The sequence below is a fragment of the Telmatherina bonti genome, assembly GCF_933228915.1.
Source record: "Telmatherina bonti genome assembly, chromosome: 13".
In the NCBI taxonomy this organism is placed as follows: Eukaryota; Metazoa; Chordata; class Actinopteri; order Atheriniformes; family Telmatherinidae; genus Telmatherina; species Telmatherina bonti.
Window position 1 is genome coordinate 13,722,368 of NC_136611.1, and position 19,980 is coordinate 13,742,347.

At 39.2% G+C, this 19,980-nt stretch overlaps 1 protein-coding gene across 2 annotated transcripts; it reads right to left on the reverse strand.

Moving 5' to 3' along the window:
• Positions 1-15,617: 15,617 nt before the first annotated feature.
• On the reverse strand, positions 15,618-18,941 carry LOC306763984 (homeobox protein orthopedia-like; the record flags this gene model as incomplete). Of its 2 annotated transcripts, none has more annotated exons than XM_079250964.1 (3): positions 15,618-16,121; positions 18,179-18,585; positions 18,905-18,941. In XM_079250964.1, 3 exons carry the CDS (start codon positions 18,939-18,941, stop codon positions 15,618-15,620), a joined length of 948 nt encoding a protein of 315 aa, XP_079107090.1. The 2 variants fall into 2 exon arrangements, with proteins under 2 accessions (XP_079107090.1, XP_079107089.1); XM_079250963.1 differs by having other exon boundaries at positions 18,866-18,941.
• Between the last annotated feature and the right edge of the window lie 1,039 nt (positions 18,942-19,980).

The following is a 19,980-nucleotide window of genomic DNA, read 5'->3' on the forward strand; positions in this document are numbered from 1 at the left end:
GACAAGTGATGCAGAGAGGAAAATAACGGCGCTGCCTGAGAGGTGGCAGCTTTTATAGCAGCACAGACAGGCAGCACAACACGAGAGTCACTGGGAACTCTGAGCCCTGCGCACTAACAATTATTTTTAATAATGTATGAGTAAAATCGCTTGTCCAAAGCCATATTAGCGCGTCTTAACGTGCTTGGCGGCATGGAAACCAACAGAGGCGGATGATTTCGTTAGTAAACACACGGATTCTTTCAATTAAATTTCTACACGACGTTATAATGTTTATTCGGATCATTCTGTGGTTTTGTGACATTTTAGTACATTATACGCATATAAATAGAAACCCTGAGTTCAATCAACACGCGCTTAAGTTTGACCGGACCTTTCAACAGAAACCCTGGGGGGTGGGGGTGCTATTTGAGACGTCAGTGAGAAATTGTGGGGGGTCAGAGTGAGAGGCTTTTTGCTGCAAGGTTGTTGCACAAATCATCTAAGAAGTTTGAAGAGTGAGTCATCCATATTTTTTTTTAAAACTACAACCTGTTTTTATTCATATTCATTGAGACTGATCATTTTGATGAAGGCTTTACATAATGTAACATTGGATTAGCAGCAGTTACAGCTCCTTAACTATTTTTTTTATGATATTCTTGTCAGGATGTTCCTGGAATCATTGAATCAGTGTCATTAATCTTTATTTCTTCTTAAATAATCTAATTTAACACATATTTTCCTGTGGCCTGCAGTCAATGTAAATTGCCACTGAAACAGAGTACAACTAGAATTTTTCCTGCAATTAGCAGTGTGCCTGCAGACTTGTATCACATCAAGGTTTGCTCAGTTTCATATTTTTCTCTGCTTGATTTTGCTGGTCAACCTTTAAGCCAGAAAACGTCCACGTTGATTTACATATATGTTTCGAACTGTGGAGTGAGTCATGCGTAGCAAAACATGACTGGAACAGAAAAGTTTCAAAAAGGGAAAAAGTGAGGAAGTCCACAAAAGAGAAGGATTGTGATGTAATTCAGTTTGTGACGACATACCAAATTTATTTAGATGAGACTAATTCTGAGTGTCTGTGCTTCCACTACGAAAGGTCAAACTCAGATGTAGCCAAGTGTTAGAGATGATCTTCATCCTGTCAGCATGCATACACACATCTCATGTACTCACATTCTCTCATTCATCTGAAATGAAAATTAGACTGTGTGTGCAATTATCTTGAGCTAATGATAGCTGACATTTTCTCCTAGTGATGAAGGTCTGTGAGGCCACACACAGGACTGTAAACCAAAAAAAACAACAAAAAAAAAACAATAATGAATTTAATGAGTAACATTTACTCCAACAGCCCTTTAGCTTGTTCTTACAATGCTGATGACCTATTCAAGGTGTATTACTTTCATTTAAAAGCCAGTTGCCACTGATAATAATTAGTTGTCTTACAGAATCTTTGATGTCTGAACTTATTAGCCAGTGTCTCACTGCTCAGCTTAGCTTAGCTAATGTGAAGGACATGGGAGGGAATGCAAAATGTTTGCAAACTTCTATGGTGTGTGTTTTTCATTTGGTTCCAAGTACGTATTCATTGGTGATTTCAACAAATGCTGGAATGATGCCAACATTTGTATTCATCTGTGTTTATTGCCATTAATGCAATAAATACAGAAAATGTTTCAAATTTTATTTCTGAATCTTGTTATGAAAAGAAAAAAAAATTCTATGTAACATTTAACATTACATTATACTGTTCTAATTTTTTTTTATTTATTTATTTATTTATTTTTGGTGGTTTGTTGCCTGAGTTTATTATTCAATGGAGTATAAATCATATCTAACCTTTGTTACTGTTCCCCTCAACCGGAAAATCATCAGTGAACACCTTAACATCTTGTGCAGACCAAAAGATAAACTATGATGCACCAAAGGCTCCTTTTGGCAGATTAAATTGGTTCAGCACAATATGGGAAAATGTTATGGTTATGCTGTCAATGAAAGTTACGGTCAGAGTTAAATGCACATATATACACCTTTTAGCAGTTTTTCTATGCCACTGAGATATTAAGAGTTTGATTGAAATAGCTGTTGTCTGAAATGTTGGACAGTAACACAATGTTCAAATAAGTCTGAGTGAGAACAAAGATGTGATTCAACAAGGACTATAACCAAAAGAAATTTGCACTGTCGTATAATCTCAAGTTGCTCTATCTGTGTAAAATGGCATCCAAATGACATTAAAGGACATTCAAAGGCTTGAAGGTGATGAACTATAAAAATATAGTCAGTGTGGTGGACTTAAATGCAGGCCTTTCAACTCCTGTACAGGTTTTATTCTGTGTGGAATCTTACTTTCTTCTCTTGTTTCCCGTTTTTTTTACAAGCTATATACTACCACAGTCCTACGGGGTCAATAAAGACACAATTAAGCATTAATATAGACAATTTCAACTACGATCTATATGATCTGCTAATATATCTGTTTTATCTGTTTTTGGACTGCATAAGAAGATTGGAGCACCTAAAACCATCAGTTGCACTGGCAAGGTCCACAGAAAGACCCTACCAAGAAAGATTCAAACCACCCCACTGTGCAGCACCTCATTATTGCCCATTAGAAATGAATAAATACTTTATGACACTTAAATAATTGTTGCTATATAAACATTTGTAACCAGCTGAGAAGTCTTTGTAGTTGAACTTGCTCATTGTTTTTATTTCACCACCTGTCAGTAAGATGTCTTTAATCTTAAGAGGTCCATAACCTACATTTATGAAAGTCATAGCATCCACTGTTTCAGCAGGATAAGACTACGACTCCATCTGGTGGCAAATGTTACAACAGATCTTGAAAGGCTTTTTGATATGTGATAAATGAATTACAGTTAACTGCTTTAGTGCAGCCCTGTGATGGACTGGCGAGCTGTCCAGGGTGTACCCTGCCTTTCGCCCAAAGACTGCTGGGATAGGCTCCAGCTTCCCCGCGACCCTGAATTGGATTAAGCAGTTAGAAAATGAATGAATGAATGTTTTAGTGCAGCTACAAATGAGGATGACAAACCAAGCAGCCAGTTTCTTTAAATGCAGATGATTGAATCTGAAAGGTTCAAGCAGGTTGCTTTAAACACTGTAGTGTAGTGTTGCTGTGCTATTCCTAGTGATCTCAATGTGACAGTTACCTCTCCATGTGGTTAAAGTTAAATCAGAGTAATTGTTGACACCAGGCATTCGTGCCTTAACCCTGTTCAAAGCCCAGCATGTAGCCTCCTTCACCACACCTGCTCCTGGGCAAAGAAAGCACATATCACTAAGTATTTGGCCTTGCTATTTATTGTGTACTGACTCCCCTCCACATACACACACTTCTTGTGTGGATCCTTCTGTCAACACATTGGTCCAACCTCAATGTCTGACTGACCCATTCATCTCCTGTGGGGCCCATAATGAGCTGACCCTCCCCATTTGGACCAACCTGACAGAGAGAGATTAGTTTAAAGTCTGCATGGATTTTCCCACTTGCTCCTCCTTCCCATTCCTCTTCCCTGAAAGTGGTTAATTCACAGTGCATTAATGAGGAGCGATGGATAAAACACTCTTTTTTTAATTACCTTCCAACGGAGTTCTTCAGGGGAGGAATGGAGACTCCCTTCTGATCCTGGCCAGTTTGTTTAGTTTGATTTTACTGAAGTCAGTCATCACATACATTTTGTAATCAGATAAAAAAAAAAATCAAAGAAACATTTATGAGCTATTTATGAGTTATTCAGAATCAATGCGACAAAATACAGCATGTGCAAACTTAATGTTTACAAATATGGCATGTCATCTGATTGTCATTCACAGAAATTAGAAAAACAAAGATTCTGCTTATTATCCAGAATGTGCAAATGTTGAAATCTCTGCAGTAACAGCTTGCAAAAACAGGTTAAAAAAAAATCAAAAGAGCTTTATTTTTCTCTCTTTGCTATGGTAAAACTGTAAACACGAAGGCAAATGAACAGTGGTGATTGATGCAGCATCCAGATGATGAGGATAATTCTACATTATAGTATAATTACAGGGGCTGCTGTGAAATGATTTTTTCTGGAGCAGACAGGGAGCTATTCTCTAAAGGAGACCAAATCATCCACATTGAAATATTCGGATGATTTGGTCTCCTTAAGTCAAAGGAAATAAGATTATCACTTATAACATTAACTCACATCCATTGGTACAAACTAAAAAGTAAAAAAAAAAAAAAAAAATAGGTTACATAATATTTTTAAGCACCTTTTCCAGAAATATAATTCATGTAAGCCTAATACTGAGCTCTGATTTTAAAAAAAAACTTGGTCTAAAAGAGAAGCTAGGCATACTTACTTTTGTTGTATGCAAAACCAGTTAGAAAAACCTATATTTGTATGTTATCAAGCTTGTACTGGGTTGATTACTTTGAACCACTTCCCTTTTTAGTATTTACACAATTTCACTGCACAAACCACACTCTGGCCAGCACAAAAGTTTCCGGACGTTCCAGTATGTCAGTTCTTGTCCTTTTAACTCATTTCTTGGGAATTAATTCTTCAGCTGCAGTCAGCGACTGTTTCATATAACAAGCATAAAAACAACAGAGCATCAACTTCTTCTGTGCCTTTTTCCCAATGCTTTAATGAGTGTGTGTCAGTAGTTTCATGAGGAACCAGTGCTGTTTGTTGTGAAGAGGAAGAACTATCTTTACAGGTTGATTTAAGCCAAGCATGTCATCTTTCAGAAAGATAAAAATCATGATTTGAACTGTGAATTACATTTTACTGTTATTTTTAATACAGTCAGTGTGTGGGACCCTGCTTATATCCAGTGTTACAGTAACTTTATTACTTTATGGGTAACTACACTTAAAATAACATAACTTTTAATACTTTACTATAGTGTAATAATGCACATTCCTGCATCACACATTATATTTTTCCTGTGTGTGAAGTTCTGATCTGGTAAAGTTGTGCCGGCATGCGTTGCCTGTATCCTTGCCTGGACACGTTGCTACAGAGATCATTTTAAGTGAGGTAACTGTTTGTGTCTCCATTTATAGATTTCAGAAAATAAAACAAGGTGGTTTATTACTCTCAAAGATCCTAGCAGTTATGTTGTCGGGGATTTTATGCCGTTGGTTGGGTCACCCATGGCAAGCAGTTGTCTAGGGGAGGGACCAGACCCCTATGATGACAACCATTGGCAAAGATTTTCCCTTGCCTGGACGCGGGACACTAGGGCCCCCCTCTGGAGCCAGGCCTGGGGGTGGGGCACAAGAGCAAGTGTCTGGTGGCCAGGCCTTTGCCCATGGGGCCCGGTCGGGGTCAGCCTGTTGTGGTGAAGAAGGAGCTGAGCCAGAAGGTAAAGCTTTTGATTTACCAGTCGATCTGTGTACCTACCCTCACCTATGGTCATGAGCTGTGGGTCAAGAACCGAAAGAACGAAGTCTTGCATACAGGTGGCTGAAATGAGTTTCCTGTGCAGTGTGGCCGAGCTCGCCCTTAGAGATGGGGTGAGAAGCTTGGTCATCCGGAGGGGCTCAGAGTAGAGCCGTTGCTCCTCCGCATCGAGAGAAGCCAGTTGAAATGACTCTGGTCAGGATGCCTCCTGGATGCGTCCCTGGTGAAGTGTTCCTGGCACGCCCCTGCAGGAGGAGACCCCGGAGAAGATCCAGGACACGCTGGATGGATTAAATCTCTCGGCTGGCCTGGGAACGCCTTGGGATCCCCCCACAGAACTGGCAAATGTGGCTTGGGAGAGGGAAGTCTGAGCTTTCCTGTTTAAGCTGCTGCCCCCGCGACACAACCGCGGATAAGCGAATGAAAATTCTGGATGGATGGATGGATGGATGGATGGCTGGATGGATAGTTTATTATTTACTGGACTTTTTATTCTACTGAACTTGATTTTTCAGATCAGTGAAAAGAAAACTCTTCTGTGCAAAATCTGCTGCTGTGCGAAATACTTCTGCTTGCAGAGATCTGAAAATGCTGATGGCGTACAGATTATATTTATAACAAACATGAATAGTGCAATGAGTAAAACATTCAGCAGACCTAAGCTGGAAGCTAGATGGTGCGTATCTTCCAGCAAAGCATTGATAGATCATTTACACGAGAAGCTTATGAGCCGTGAGGGACTTCCGCCTTATGAATATTGTCATAGTATTGGAGTTCGGGAATATGGCATGACTTCACCATTACTTCCTTTATTCTGTTTTTAGTGGATTTCACAGCTAGAAATTTTTCTTATTGCAGAAAACATGTGACAACAGGTGTATGCTCCATGCATCTACACCAGTGGAGGCATCTGGTGACACACTTGACAAGACTGGTCTGCCAGCAATCATATCTGGCCCATCAGATTATAAGTGCATGAGTTATCAATGTGCAAACACACTGTTGTTTCCGGTGCTGTTAAAAGAACAGTCACCCCTTTTAGCATGGTCTAGAGAGACCATGCTAAAACCATGCTAGCTGCGGCTTCTCCTCCGCTCAGCCTCCTGAGCTCGGTTTGGAGGCGGAAAGCATGACAGCCGTTTCTGTTTTCACAAATAGAGGAGGCAACAGACCAGAGCAGCATGCACCTTAAAAGAAATGTTGCCCTTCAGGACCAAAATACCAGACGGAAAGGTGGGGAAAATAACAGGTTTTGTTGGAGCTGAACATTCATGTAGGCGAGGTGTTTAGTTCACCTGGTAAACCAGCTGTTCCTTACATGCAGACAAGTGTACGGTAAATTTCCTACGTCTCCCGGAACTGCATTGTCATCTACGGCTGAACGACATACAATGTTAAAAATACTAGAGTAAATATTAATAAAAATATGTTTTCCTGTATGGAAAACAGTATACAAATAACATGTTTTAGCCTATACTTTATATTTGGATATAACAATAAATAAATACAATTACATAGAATAGAATTTAGTAGGAAAAACAAGTTTTACCTATGAAAAAGTTATTTTGGCCAAACATTCAGTTGGTCATAAACATTTTGGCCCATGACCACATCTAGTTGCCGACCCCCATCTATTCTGTAAATTAAGAAACAGGAAAGCAACGTGATAAGTAGTGACCTTACTTTTCAAATGGAGTAACAAGTAATCTCATGACTATTTACCAAATCTAACAAGTACAAGTAAGTACGTTTTTCATATATCATGCCTACTTTAAATACTTTAAATTACTTTAAATGATAACAAAAACTTAGTTTGCCCCAACTGATGCTGTTCATCCAAATTGAATCTATAATGTGTGTACTATTCCTTTAGCATGTAATTTAAAGTTCCCTGCTGGAAGTCTCCTCACTCTCTGAAACATATCTGCTCTCTTCGGTGAAGGTGGGTGGGCCTTTGACACTCAGTAAATGTGTTCCTTCATCATTCAGCCTCCACTGTGGTCTAGCCAGTTTTATCCAGCCTAATAAACATTGATTAGTCCACATAATCAATGCACTCAATGACAATGATTCAGTGCACTGCATAAATGTATTGACTGCAATCAGCTATAAACAGCAACCCACTTTTTCATGCATTTTCTGCATTTTATTATCTATGTTTTGATGGAACAATAATTGTGTGACCCTCTGGAGAGCTAACAGACATATTTCATTAAGTGACACCTTGATGAAATGAAAATATATTGACCATCTGTCTAAATTTTCTTGAGAAAATATATAAATAAATTTATGAATGAAAAATGTGTTTCCTGTCATACAAATCATCTAACCTTACCAGAAGGTGGCGGTATTTAGCTGCATCAAACCAGGGACAGGCTCTGGCTGCTGTCTTGTCTATACACTGTATATAAATATATTTGTTTTGTAGCTATGGAGATTGAACAAACCAAAAAATATATGTGTAAAAGTCATAGAAAAAGTCAGGAAATAAAGTACAATAACTGATCATACATGTAACCATAGAATATTTCAATACAAAATCAGTTTTGCCAGCTGCATTCAGGTTTAACATATGAAATCAAATGGAGCATTTCAATGTGGGGTAAGAAAGTTTTGGGGAATACCATAATACGCATATCTCCTTGTTTTAGTATCAATAACATAACCTTAAGTCAGACCATACATATCAACTTTCAGAAATCTGTTAAATACAAAGTGAAAGTGCAGTAGGAAAACCCCAACGTCAAGCATGCAACTTTGCTGCTCCTGGTTGCTGTGGCCATGCATGACCAGGTCATGTAATGAATGTTGATAAAGTAGAAAAGCTGGTTTAATCAGGACGGATCACTGTGCAGAGGTGGAGAATGTCAAAGAGAGCAGGCACAGCTGCTTCGTGAGAAATCCAATATTGACTGTCGGAATAAATGTCCTGCATATTCTCTCATCTGTCCCAGGGGCCATGGTATTATGCCTTTCACGTTACCACTCCTAATTGGATTAAAAATGGCTTGTTATTGGGAGAAAAATGACTGAAAAAACTATCATGATTATTGCCTCTCAACAATGTTGGCTCTCAGAGCTGAAGAGGTGAAGTAATTGCCTTTGCTTTGAAAATGTCAAAATCAGTTGATGCATCCAAACATGCGCTCATGCTCTGCAGATGAAAGGATCTGGACTGAAACAAACAGATGATTGTTTCTGATTTAAGCCCAAATCACTACGGCCACATTTAGCAAGAAATGTCTCATCAAAATTGATTATTACCAACATAAATTTTCTAGTTTCTTCTTCTTGAGTTTCTCCTTTTTCCCTTCTTTTTTTTTTTTTTTTTTTTTTTTTTTTTTTACAAATTAAAGTTGCTGTTTCATCAACTTAAGTTTTTCTTTTTTTAACTAATAAATCTATCAGATGTCCACAGGGTTTTGGTTTGTGCACCACCAGGAGCACTCATTAGCAGAAAATAAATGCTGGACGTCATAAAGCTGACAGAGTCTCATTCATACTGACACACTAGCTAAATTACAAATAAAAGCTCTGATAACATCATCATTAAATATTGATTTTTAAAGCTGGCTGAAGCAAAAACAAAATCCATGCATAATCTACTGATGAGGAGACTTGGATTGGGCATACTGAGGGGAGTGATTACAGAGGGGCTTCTTGCAAGAAATGGAAAGACAGAAGCGAGGGATAAGAATGAAAGAAGAGGATACAAAAAGGGGGAGGGAGGATGGAAAGTAGAGAGAGGTTACGGGTTGGGGGAGTAGAAAGAGATTTAAAGCTGAGGCTCAGAGCAGATGTTAGTGTTGATGATGATGGATGTAGGTTGTTGAGATGCAGAGTTGTTATCATGAGAGGCACTCGCTGGCTTCTGCACACTTTTCCCCCAGATGTCACATTGAGTGTGTGTGTGTGTGTGTGTGTGTGTGTGTGTGAGTGAGTGACTGCTTTTGTGTGGATGTTCCACGGCAACAGAGAGAAAGCGATGAAATGAGTTACCCACATGTTCAAATTAGACACCAAATCGATTTGATCTATGCTGGATCTTATGAAATTATGTATTCAGTGCTGTTTAATGAATGAAAATTCCTCCTCAGTATAAACTTTCATCAACTATCACAGTTGCAAATAGAAGCAATGTGATACAACAAAGGAGAGTTTAGAGGCTGATTGGCACAGATGAGGCTAATGAACAACTGCCTTTAACACTCTTAGGTGCAGACATAGTGAAAAGCAGCTGCCTCTAATGGTCTGAATTGGATTAATTTAAGGATTTTTTAACCTTATCTCACGCAAGAGTGTGGTTGCATTCCCCTCTGTCAAACCATGTGTCACTGGGTTACATCCCTATAGTAATCTAGATTTACCAAAACCTGCACAACACACACATACATGCACATGTAAGCAGCAGGTGGTCAATGTGTGAGTGAATGAATGGGGACATGTTGAGTGGTGGTAACCTGCCCCGTCTAACTAACCAGATAAAAGGTGCAGGACAGAAACACGTCGATAATTGATTGCGAATTAGTTCTTTTGTCATCCCACCATTGTGTCATGACAAAGCTTTGCTCCGGGTTGTCTGTTCACAGTCTGTGGCCTCTGAGCAAAGAAATAAGCATGTAGTCAGTCCATAATGAAACCCACTGATGACAGAAGCTGCGGCAGGGTGTAAGTATAAACCATTTTATATAATATATGTATATATATATATATATATATATATATATATATATATATATATATATATATATATATATATATATAAGGTATATACATATATATAAGGTATATATATATATATATATATATATATAAGGTATATATATATATATATATATATATATATATATATATAAGGTATATATATATATATATATATATATATATATATATATATATATATATATATATATATATACATACATATATATAGGTTAGTGGGCACATGGATCAATACATGACGGAGACATTGGAGGCATTGGCAGAGGAACCAGAGGAGCCAAACATCAGCTACTGGTTGACAGAATAGTTGCTCAAGACTGTAAGATCAGACAGACAAACCTGTGCACCACCTGGATTGACTACCGGAAAGGCTACGACTCAATGCCACACACACATGGATCCTGGAAGGTTGGAAACTGTGCAAGATCAACAAGTCTCCATCAAATGTGGCATATATCAAGGAGATGCCCTGTCCCTGCTGCTGTTCTGTATAGGCCTGAACCCCCTCAGCCAACTAATATAGAAGAATGGCTATAGATACCGACTCAGGAATGGGGCCACCTCCTGCACATGGATGACATCAAGCTGTACGCTAACAGTAAGCGGGACATCAACTCACTGATCCATATCACCAGGATCTACAGCAGAGATATCGGAATGTCATTCGGACTGGAGAAATGGCCTCCCAGATGGCAGGATTACAGAGCTACAAGTACCTGGGCATACCCCAGGCGAATGGCAACCATGAAGAAGCCACAAAGAAAGCTGCCACAGCTCAATATAGATTGAGGCAAGTACTGAGAAGTCAGCTCAATGGCAAGAACAAGATCTGAGCAATTAACAGCTATGCCCTACCAGTGATCAGATACCTTACAGGGATAATAAGCTGGCCAAAGGAGGAAGCTGAGACCACGAATGTCAAAACTTGGAAACTCCTTACCATGCATGGAGGGTTCCACCCCAAGTCCAGTGTCCAGCGACGATACAAACACAAAGAAGGGGGCCAGGGAGTAGTGAGCATCAAGACCAATGTCCAAGATGAAACATCCAAGCTCCATGAAAACATGAACACCATGAACTCCATGAACACAAGATGGAAAAACCATTATGGGAGGAAAAGCCCCTGTATGGGATGTACCACCGGTAGATCACCGAAGTGGCCAATATAAACAAGTCCTATCAATGGCTGGAGAGGCTGGACTGAAGGACAGCACAGAGGCACTTATCATGGCAGCACAGGAACAGGCCCTGAGCACCAGAGTGATCGAGGCCCAGATCTACCATACCAAGCAGGATCCCAGGTGCAGAGTATGCAAAGGAGCCCCTGAAAATCCAGCACCTCACAGCAGAGTGCAAGATACTGGCAGGCAAAGAATACATGGAGCACCACAACCAAGTTGCCGGCATAGTGTACAGGAACATCTGTGCAGAATATGGACTGGAGACCTCTAAGTCCCAGTGGGAAACTCCCCGAAGGTGGTGGAGAATGAGAGGGCCTTCATGGGACTTCATGATCCAGACAGATAAAATGGTGGTGGCCAACCAACCGGACACAGTGATCATGGATAAGCAGCAAAACCGTAGTGATCGATGTATCCATCCCCAACGATGGAAATATCAGGAAAAAGGAGCATGAGAAACTGGAGACGTACCAAGGCCTCAAGGAAGAACTGGAGAAGACCTGGAGGGTGAAAGCAACAGTAGTACCCATAGTGATCGGAGCATTGGGGGCCGTGTACCCCACATTGGAGAAGTGGCTCCAATAGATACCTGGTGAAACATCAGACATTTCCATCCAGAAAAGCGCAGTCCTAGGAACAGCTAAGATACTGTGTAGGACCCTCCCAGGACTCTGGTAGAGAACTCAAACTTGAGAGATGAGCAGCCACCTGCCCTACCCTAGGGAGATGGGAGGGGTGGGAGAGGGAGGAGTTTTATATTTATATTTATATATATATATATAAATTTTTGTTTGTTTTGTTTGTTTGTTTGTTTTATATTAAAACACATTTTCCTTATATTTTATAAGGAAAATTTCCCCTTACTTTACAGTATTTTGCAGCAGACTAAATGCCATTTCCACTAAGTTGCTATACCCACATCTCTCTCCCTCTCTCATCAGTGCATGAGAAATTACCTAATGAGGAATGGGTCGCACATTTCCACAAACTCATTAACCCGCGAGCGAGTGAGACTAATTGCAGCGTTTGGGTAATGTGATTTCACATCTGTTACTGCAGCCCAGGACACAGTAGTAAGCACAGGGCCGGATCTGGTGGGCTGAACCACACATAGAACTAGATGTCCCAGATCAACTCACATTTAGGCTGATACCAACTGCAGCACCAGCCTGGATGGGTGGAGCAGCAGTCAGCCTGGCTGTGGTTTGAGTGTTTGATCAACTGTTGTGAAGTATCTTGTAATTGCATACCTGTGCGGGGGTGGGTGGGCTTCCTGCCTTCATTCTGAGAAAAATGATTGACTCCTGCAGATGGGTAATGTGGAGGTAAATTTAAATGACAAATAGGTGATGAACTTGAGTTATGTTGGAAACAGTCCAAATATAAAAACAAAGTGTTTATGAGTGTTTCTCTCTGTTTTCCTGATGATGTCAATTATTTTAAAATATAGCATGTTTGAAAAGGCCTATAAGCTATTTTCCACAGTTAAATGATTGCAATATCTAGTTTACACATGTTGCTGTAAATATGTACAACTGATAACTCCGTGCAATTTTCTTCCATACATTTACTGTGAATATAATAAGGATATTTTCAATTATCTTGAGTCTTTTCATCCCTTGTGATGCATTTAGCTTTTTTTTTTCCTTTTTGTAAAATAACAGATTGTGGCCTGCTCATTGTATCGACTTATAAATATCAAATCAGAAATGTTTTTATTGTATATTACAAAACTTCAAACTATGTCATTAAAACTAATTGCTAATGACACAACAGCAGAATCACTGCTGACTCTTTTCCACATATGCAAACGTGAAAGCACAGAAATAAATAATTTAGTTTGGGTCTTGACTTAGTTTGGCATTTTCAATAATTCAGTAAATTACTGCAAACAAATTTTGTGTTTATAGAAAAGGTGGGAACCAACTGTTTAATATGGAGAAAGTAATATACTTTTGTTAATTATGATTAATCCTTTGTTTAACCTCACTGCATTGTTACAGAAACTCCAATTATAAGTTTACAGGCAGTGGGACTGCTTATGGTAATGCCATATCTCATCAATTACCATCCCGTGACCATAAATTGGCCTCAGCGTTGGCAAATGAGATGAGGTTAACACGCTGATTAATTTGAGCTGCTGTGATTTCAGGCTCAAGTTGACACTTATACTCTTTGACACAGACAGTGGGGTCCGCTCACTTTCATAATGGAAAAATTTTATTTACCTCTTTCAGGGCTGCTACCCATTCTGCAGACATTACATTTATCATCAGGATCATTGAAATTAAAGCAACGCGACCACGGCGAGAGGTTTTTCTCATTACAAAACTAATTCGGGGAATTTTAAAAGAAATGCCTGATGATCAAAAACATTCAAACGCTCAACAACTTTGTACTAATCAGTATTTTCATTCGTGACATCTGTGTAATGTAATAAACACAACAAAAGCTGAGCTTTGTCATAAATGAGAAAAAGAGGTCGATGTTAAACAGATTTTAGAAGATAATGAGTTAAGATTTGTAATTATATCAGAGGAATTTAAGCTATATGCCTTCCAAAGTATATCTGACATTTTAATTTATTAAAAGTGCCCTTATTTGTCAATATTGTGTCCGGTAGTGAGCCTGTTGTGCAACTAAAAATACAAGTTTAATTTTAAAGGTTATTTATTGGTGGGATTTTTCTTACTTTTTAAAAAAAAAAAAAAAAAAAAAGAAAGACAAATAAGGATACATAAATGCATCATTTGTTTCTGAACCGCATGCCAAGGTGTTCTGCATGATTTAAAGTAACCTTTAAGAAGTAGCACAATGAGCCAGCAATTGGCATATAAGGCGAACCATACACAATGGTTTAAACACAAACCCCAGCCTATTAGTTGATTATTTCTTTATAATTCATATGAAAAGAATCTTATTCCGTCTTGAAGTTTTCAGCCACATTTCTTTCCAACAATAACAATAAATATTAACGACTAAATAATTAATTATAAAAAAGTACTTTAGCTCCTGTAGTTAAGTCGTTTTGTCTTTGGGATGTCAGCCTAAACATAAAGGTCCAAAGTCTGATGTGTTTGTTGAACCGCAGGCTTGTTTGGTAACAGTCCATCCAGTCTGATCACGTGATGACCGTCATGGTTAAAAGCAGTGATCGTCAAATCACAGCGCTGACATCTTCACCGCTCATATCCGCCACCATGAGACCGGTCACCCTTCATAAAGTCTTTACCCTTGCCATCTTGTAAACTCTGTCATAGAAAAAAAAAACATGTAGGTCATGGAATAGAAAAGTTGATGGAACAAATGTCTATTTTTGACAAGACTGCCGAAATATCGTCATTGACCAGCTGTCATGCCAGATAATCGAAACGGATCAAAATGAAGAAATTCTTTGTTGCTGAACAAAGTAGCTGTGAAAAACGTTAAAAAAAAAAAAAAACCCTATCTAAATGTGATCTGCTTCAACAGAACAGAGACATACATCGTTGTTTTGAGATTCTTGAAAAGTACTTTTATTCGTTTGTTCGTGTGAAATTGGTACAAACCCGTCAATGTGGTGCATTTCGATGTCATTTCAAACATTTAAGAAATGTGTCAAGTAATAGCACATACAATAAGTTAAAACATGTCACAAAAAAGACCAGTGTGTACAGCAAGAATGTTTTATCTACACAAAACATCCTAAAACAGAGTAGGCCTATACTGAGAAACCATGGTATATTTCATTTGTATCTTTTTTTCCCATTTCATTTAGATTTCTGCTCCCGTCTCATGCAGACTGAGGTAATCTAACATAAGTGCCAGCTCAATCTGAGTGGGCAACGTTTTCTCCTTTGATGATTAAATCCACATGCACAGTGCATGCCTGAGACCCAGTTCAATAGGCACACTTTCAGTGTGCTGCGTATGTGGATGCCTGTTACCAAATAGTAGAACCAATCTTATAAACATTTGACATAATACAACGTCACCTTAACACAATAACTTGTGCGTAAAGACACTCAATGAAAACGTAAATACGACGATTTTTTTTGGCTCTCAGTATTAAGGGCCTTTATTCTAGAGATCAATAGCTGATAAAAATCCTTTTGAGTTAAGATCAAGAAACCCAAACTTCCATTTGTCCCTGGTTGTTGTCCTTTCATTCCGTTTTTAATATGTATTAAGTCACACTCAGCTCAATTTTCTTGCATTTCAGGCCTCCTTCTGTCATTTTGATCTAAATCTCGCAAGTAGAAACAGAAAAAAAAGAGCCGCAGGGCGGCGCTGGGAGAGGGAGTTGGGAAGAAAATGGGGTCGGTAGGGTGAGAAGTCACTAAGTGAAGCTCATGGACACTGTGTGCTCCAACGCTTTGCGCCTCAGTGACGCGATGCTTGTCCCTCTCCACATGTCACTGTCCGGGGAACTACACAGTTGCGGGGACCCCGATACGTTTGTGGGGCCGGAGAGAGAAGCAGACATTCCTGGGAAAGGCGTCTGGTAGAGGTGCGACTGTAGACCAGAGCCATTGGAGGAAAGGCCGTTGGAAAGACCCATTGAGTTTGGTGGCGGACCTGGCCCCAGGCTGCACTGTGACAGAGACTGCGCCATGCCTGGTTGACGACCCAGGGCCGGTGGGAGCTGAAGCTGGGAGACCCCCGGCATCCCCGTGGCCCAGCGCGAGTCATTGGCGTGGAAAGAGCACAGACTGTTCTCCATGGCGGCCGCGGCAGAGAACTGTGGCAGACCCGGTGTGGGAAGTAACGTCCCGGGGGCGCGGAAAACGTTCGTGGTCTTCTTCCTTTTCTTCCATTTAGCTCGTCTATTCTGGAACCAGACCTGAAAGGAACAAAAGAGGATCAGAGGGAATGAAGAATATCATGTCTTGGGCAATGCTGTTTTTTTCCATCCAATTTGCAATTAATTGTCTGTGGGTTCCCCCGTATCCAAGCATCATATTACTAACATCTCGTCCCACCTATATGACTAACTGTTAAACCCTTAGACAACAAAGTTCATTAATAGGCTTAAAGAAAATATTTCTGGGATTAGCTGTTATATTCTGCGTATTAAGTTTTTTTTATGTTAAGTGTCGCAAGCAACTAAAACTATCCTTGTCCAACAGAAAAACGCCACCAGTTCTGTGATTTGCAGATCAAGTAGGAATAAGAAAACCTAAATTAAAAAGCAAGTACAGAAAAAATAGTTTATTAATAAGTTAGCATCGCGCAATATTTTGTGTATTCTTCAGTCTAAAATTGACAAAAAAAAATATATATATATTGTGTGAATTTACAAGTAAACAACCTGCTTTACGGTACAAAGTGCCTAAAATTTAAACGTGAACATCTTACCACAAACAGAACGACCCAGTTACACAGACTTAAAGAAAAAAGGACATTAAAAAATAAATAAATAAATAAATAAATAAATAAAACGCAGGCGCGACAGCGTTCGGCTTTATAGAGATTTCATCATCTTTGGTTGTGATTAATGCGCGCGCGACGCCGTGAGTCGTTGCCGCCGTATTAAAAGTGAAATCTCGCTCTCATTCCGCTCAACCAGCCGTGAAACGTCGCCCAAACCCATTACACTCGGCGGGGAAAGAAAATGCAATTTCTCATTCCATTAAAAAAAAAAAAAAGTACAATATATTCTTGAGTCCTATTAAGACGTCGCTGATGGAGCATTTTAGAGGAGAGCGGCTGTGGAGGCACGCGCGGGGCCATCACGCCCACTGAAGGCTGCACCTGCACGGTCTGCACTAATGTTTACCAACAGTGAGCAGGACTCGGGATGCAGCCTGCATTTTGCACTGCTTGGAATAAAGAATTGATTATTAAGGTGACTAATGATTATACTGTTCTTATTGCTTTCAGTGGGATAATTTGCATGATTTTCACATCACTGGTTAATAACTCATTCCCTGATATAAATAAGACTGAAATTGGTTGATAATGTGTTTGGTTTATTATAGTCGGGTATGTTTCAGATCACTGGCTCAAAAATAAGCATTACATGTGTTAGTCGCTTTATTTCGTCTTTAAGATGCTTCAGAATATATGCTGATCTTCTCCTAATCATAAATTCCTGGATATCAAGCTCCATTTTTAATAATTAAAAAAAACAATTCAATTCTTTACTTACTGAAAAAACATTTTCAGAAGGTAATTACTATTACTTTGGTCTTGATAAAGTTTAGTTTTTTTTTTATTTTTTAAACCTAAAATAAATTAGATCAAATAAAATTAAACAAAATAAAGCATGGCTAAGATAATCTCAATTACTGAATACAATTGTTTAAGTTCTTCTATTTAAATATAGCCATACAGCAATAGGTAATAAAAATGCATCGCCAGCACAGTCGTATTTCAGTAACACAGATGTCTCTATTTCTAAGAAAATTCTCTAAAGGTTGTTTCAAAATAATGAATCAACATTAATTTTTTTTTTTTTTTTTTTTTTACTAAATATGAACTGGTTATCCGCAAGCGTGGAACATTTCAGCACCTTGGACAGAGCCCTGCATGCCACACCAACAGCTGTTCTACAGTTTTGATGTTGCGTTTGGTTCAATGACATCAGTTATAACGAAATGAAATAACTGTGTTTAGTCTATGATAGTGTTGACTATTATTTGAACACTCATCACAACATTAGGAATTTGGCAATTTTTTTTCACATGTTGGATATTTTACATTTACACCCGAGGCTGAAAGTTTGGTTTTGGAATTACATGAAGGTGAAATTTTTAAAAGGAATAAAAACCCACCATTTACAATATTTTCATGCCAGGCGGATTTATCTTTTTTAAACATCATCATCTCCAACACAATTAGATCTGAACCCAAAACCACACCCTGAAAATATTGTTTTCATTCAGCACAATTATTCACCTGGACTCTGGACTCAGTGAGGCCGATCCTTAGCGCGAGCTCCTCCCGCATGAAGATGTCAGGGTAGTGTGTTTTTGCGAAGCTGCGCTCCAGCTCGTTGAGCTGTGCCGGCGTGAAGCGCGTCCGGTGCCGCTTCTGTTTCTGCTGGCTCGAGGACTGACCGGAGTTCTGTTGCTGCTGTTGCTGTTGCTGCTGCGGCTGCTTCTCTTGCTCCTTCCCGTTCACCTGCATGCCGGCAGAGTTGGATCCCACAGTAGTGATGTCTTCCCCCGGCAGAAGAGTGGTTCCCTCCACAGAGTCTGAACCAGGGGCCATGTCTCCTGGATGCCCCTGATCCGGCACTCCACTTCCAAGTCTGCATTTTAGAGCTTCTCTGTGTCCGAGTAGCTCCGCAGCATCCTTCATCCCTGAGATAATAAGGATGGAGGATGTGAGTGAAGACAAGGCACCTTTAAACTAAAGCAGCATGCAATAGGCTCGCATCTTAAGATTCATTAAAATAATATTTCAAATAAACTAAATATTGACACAATTTGATGCGTTAATCCTTGATGTCAGAACAAATAGCTGATGATTCATCCTAGAAAGATTAGCATCGAGTAACAATGAACAATTGAACTCTAAACATGATTAACAACACGGTCTATTTATCTCGTCAAAATGTTGAACAATAAGTTTAAATCTTACACTGGAGTTTAGGGCCGGAGTGAAGTGATGATAACTCACCGAGCCGAGCATCCAGGAGGTCGGCGTGAGATAGCATTGCGTACCGCTCCAGGGCGAAAACGCGCTCGGAAAAAAAACCTCTACGACTTGGGGACTATTTAAAAAGTATATATCGTCTAAATGAACGAAAATTCGGTTTGTGGTTAAAAAAAGGAGGTCCCTTGCATTATAATGTCCTTTAGAGCGATGGGGAGGCGCTTATTAGTTGAGAGAACCCGTGAGCTTCCTCAAATGAGAGCCAATCAGAGCGGGAGTTTGGAAATGTCAGCGACGTGACTCCCCCTTCTTTAAAAAAAAAAAAAAAAAATTAATAAATAAATAAATAAAAAAAACACGCACGCGCACGCCAGGATGCGTGCACAGACTCAAACGCGCACAAAACACTACAATTCAATTCTCTGCCATTCCATCCTCTGATTTATTAGCTTTTCATGCTCAAATTATTCCATGTTAAACATCTTAATGTGTTTGTTTAATCTCGTGCAATGACAATACTCCTGTGTTTGCAAAGATATGCATCTAAAACGTTGGAGCAGAGCACATGCAAAGAGTAGTTTTATATTGCTCAAGGATATGAAGGATCGCAGGTATTTGAACCAGATAATATTATGTCAACAGACGATTTGTACAAATATCAGTTTTCAAATCACTTAACTGGCCTAATTTAAAGTGTTTGTAAAATCCAAATTAACAGCATGTATTATTCAAGAGATTAAAAAAAAAAACATTTATCAATAAGGTAAAAGAGGTTTTCCTTGTACAAAATCTCTGGCCATCTTATCCTATAATTGAAGAAATATATATAAAATGAAAAAAAAAAGGAGTCTTATAACACAAGACCTCCTCCCAGACCCACAGATGCCCGCTTCCCTCCCGTCCTTGTATCACAAACAAAACAAATATAGCTCCCATTCCCCCATGGCAAGTGATTTGTGGAGACAAATGGAGGAAATAAATAAATAAACGAGTGCAGATGGATTTAAACCCCGTTAGTCATCGGCCGCTTTAACTCCCATCGACTTTTCATCAGCACGGGTGCAATTAAAGGTATTTAGGTCTGTTTGGTTCAAACAAAC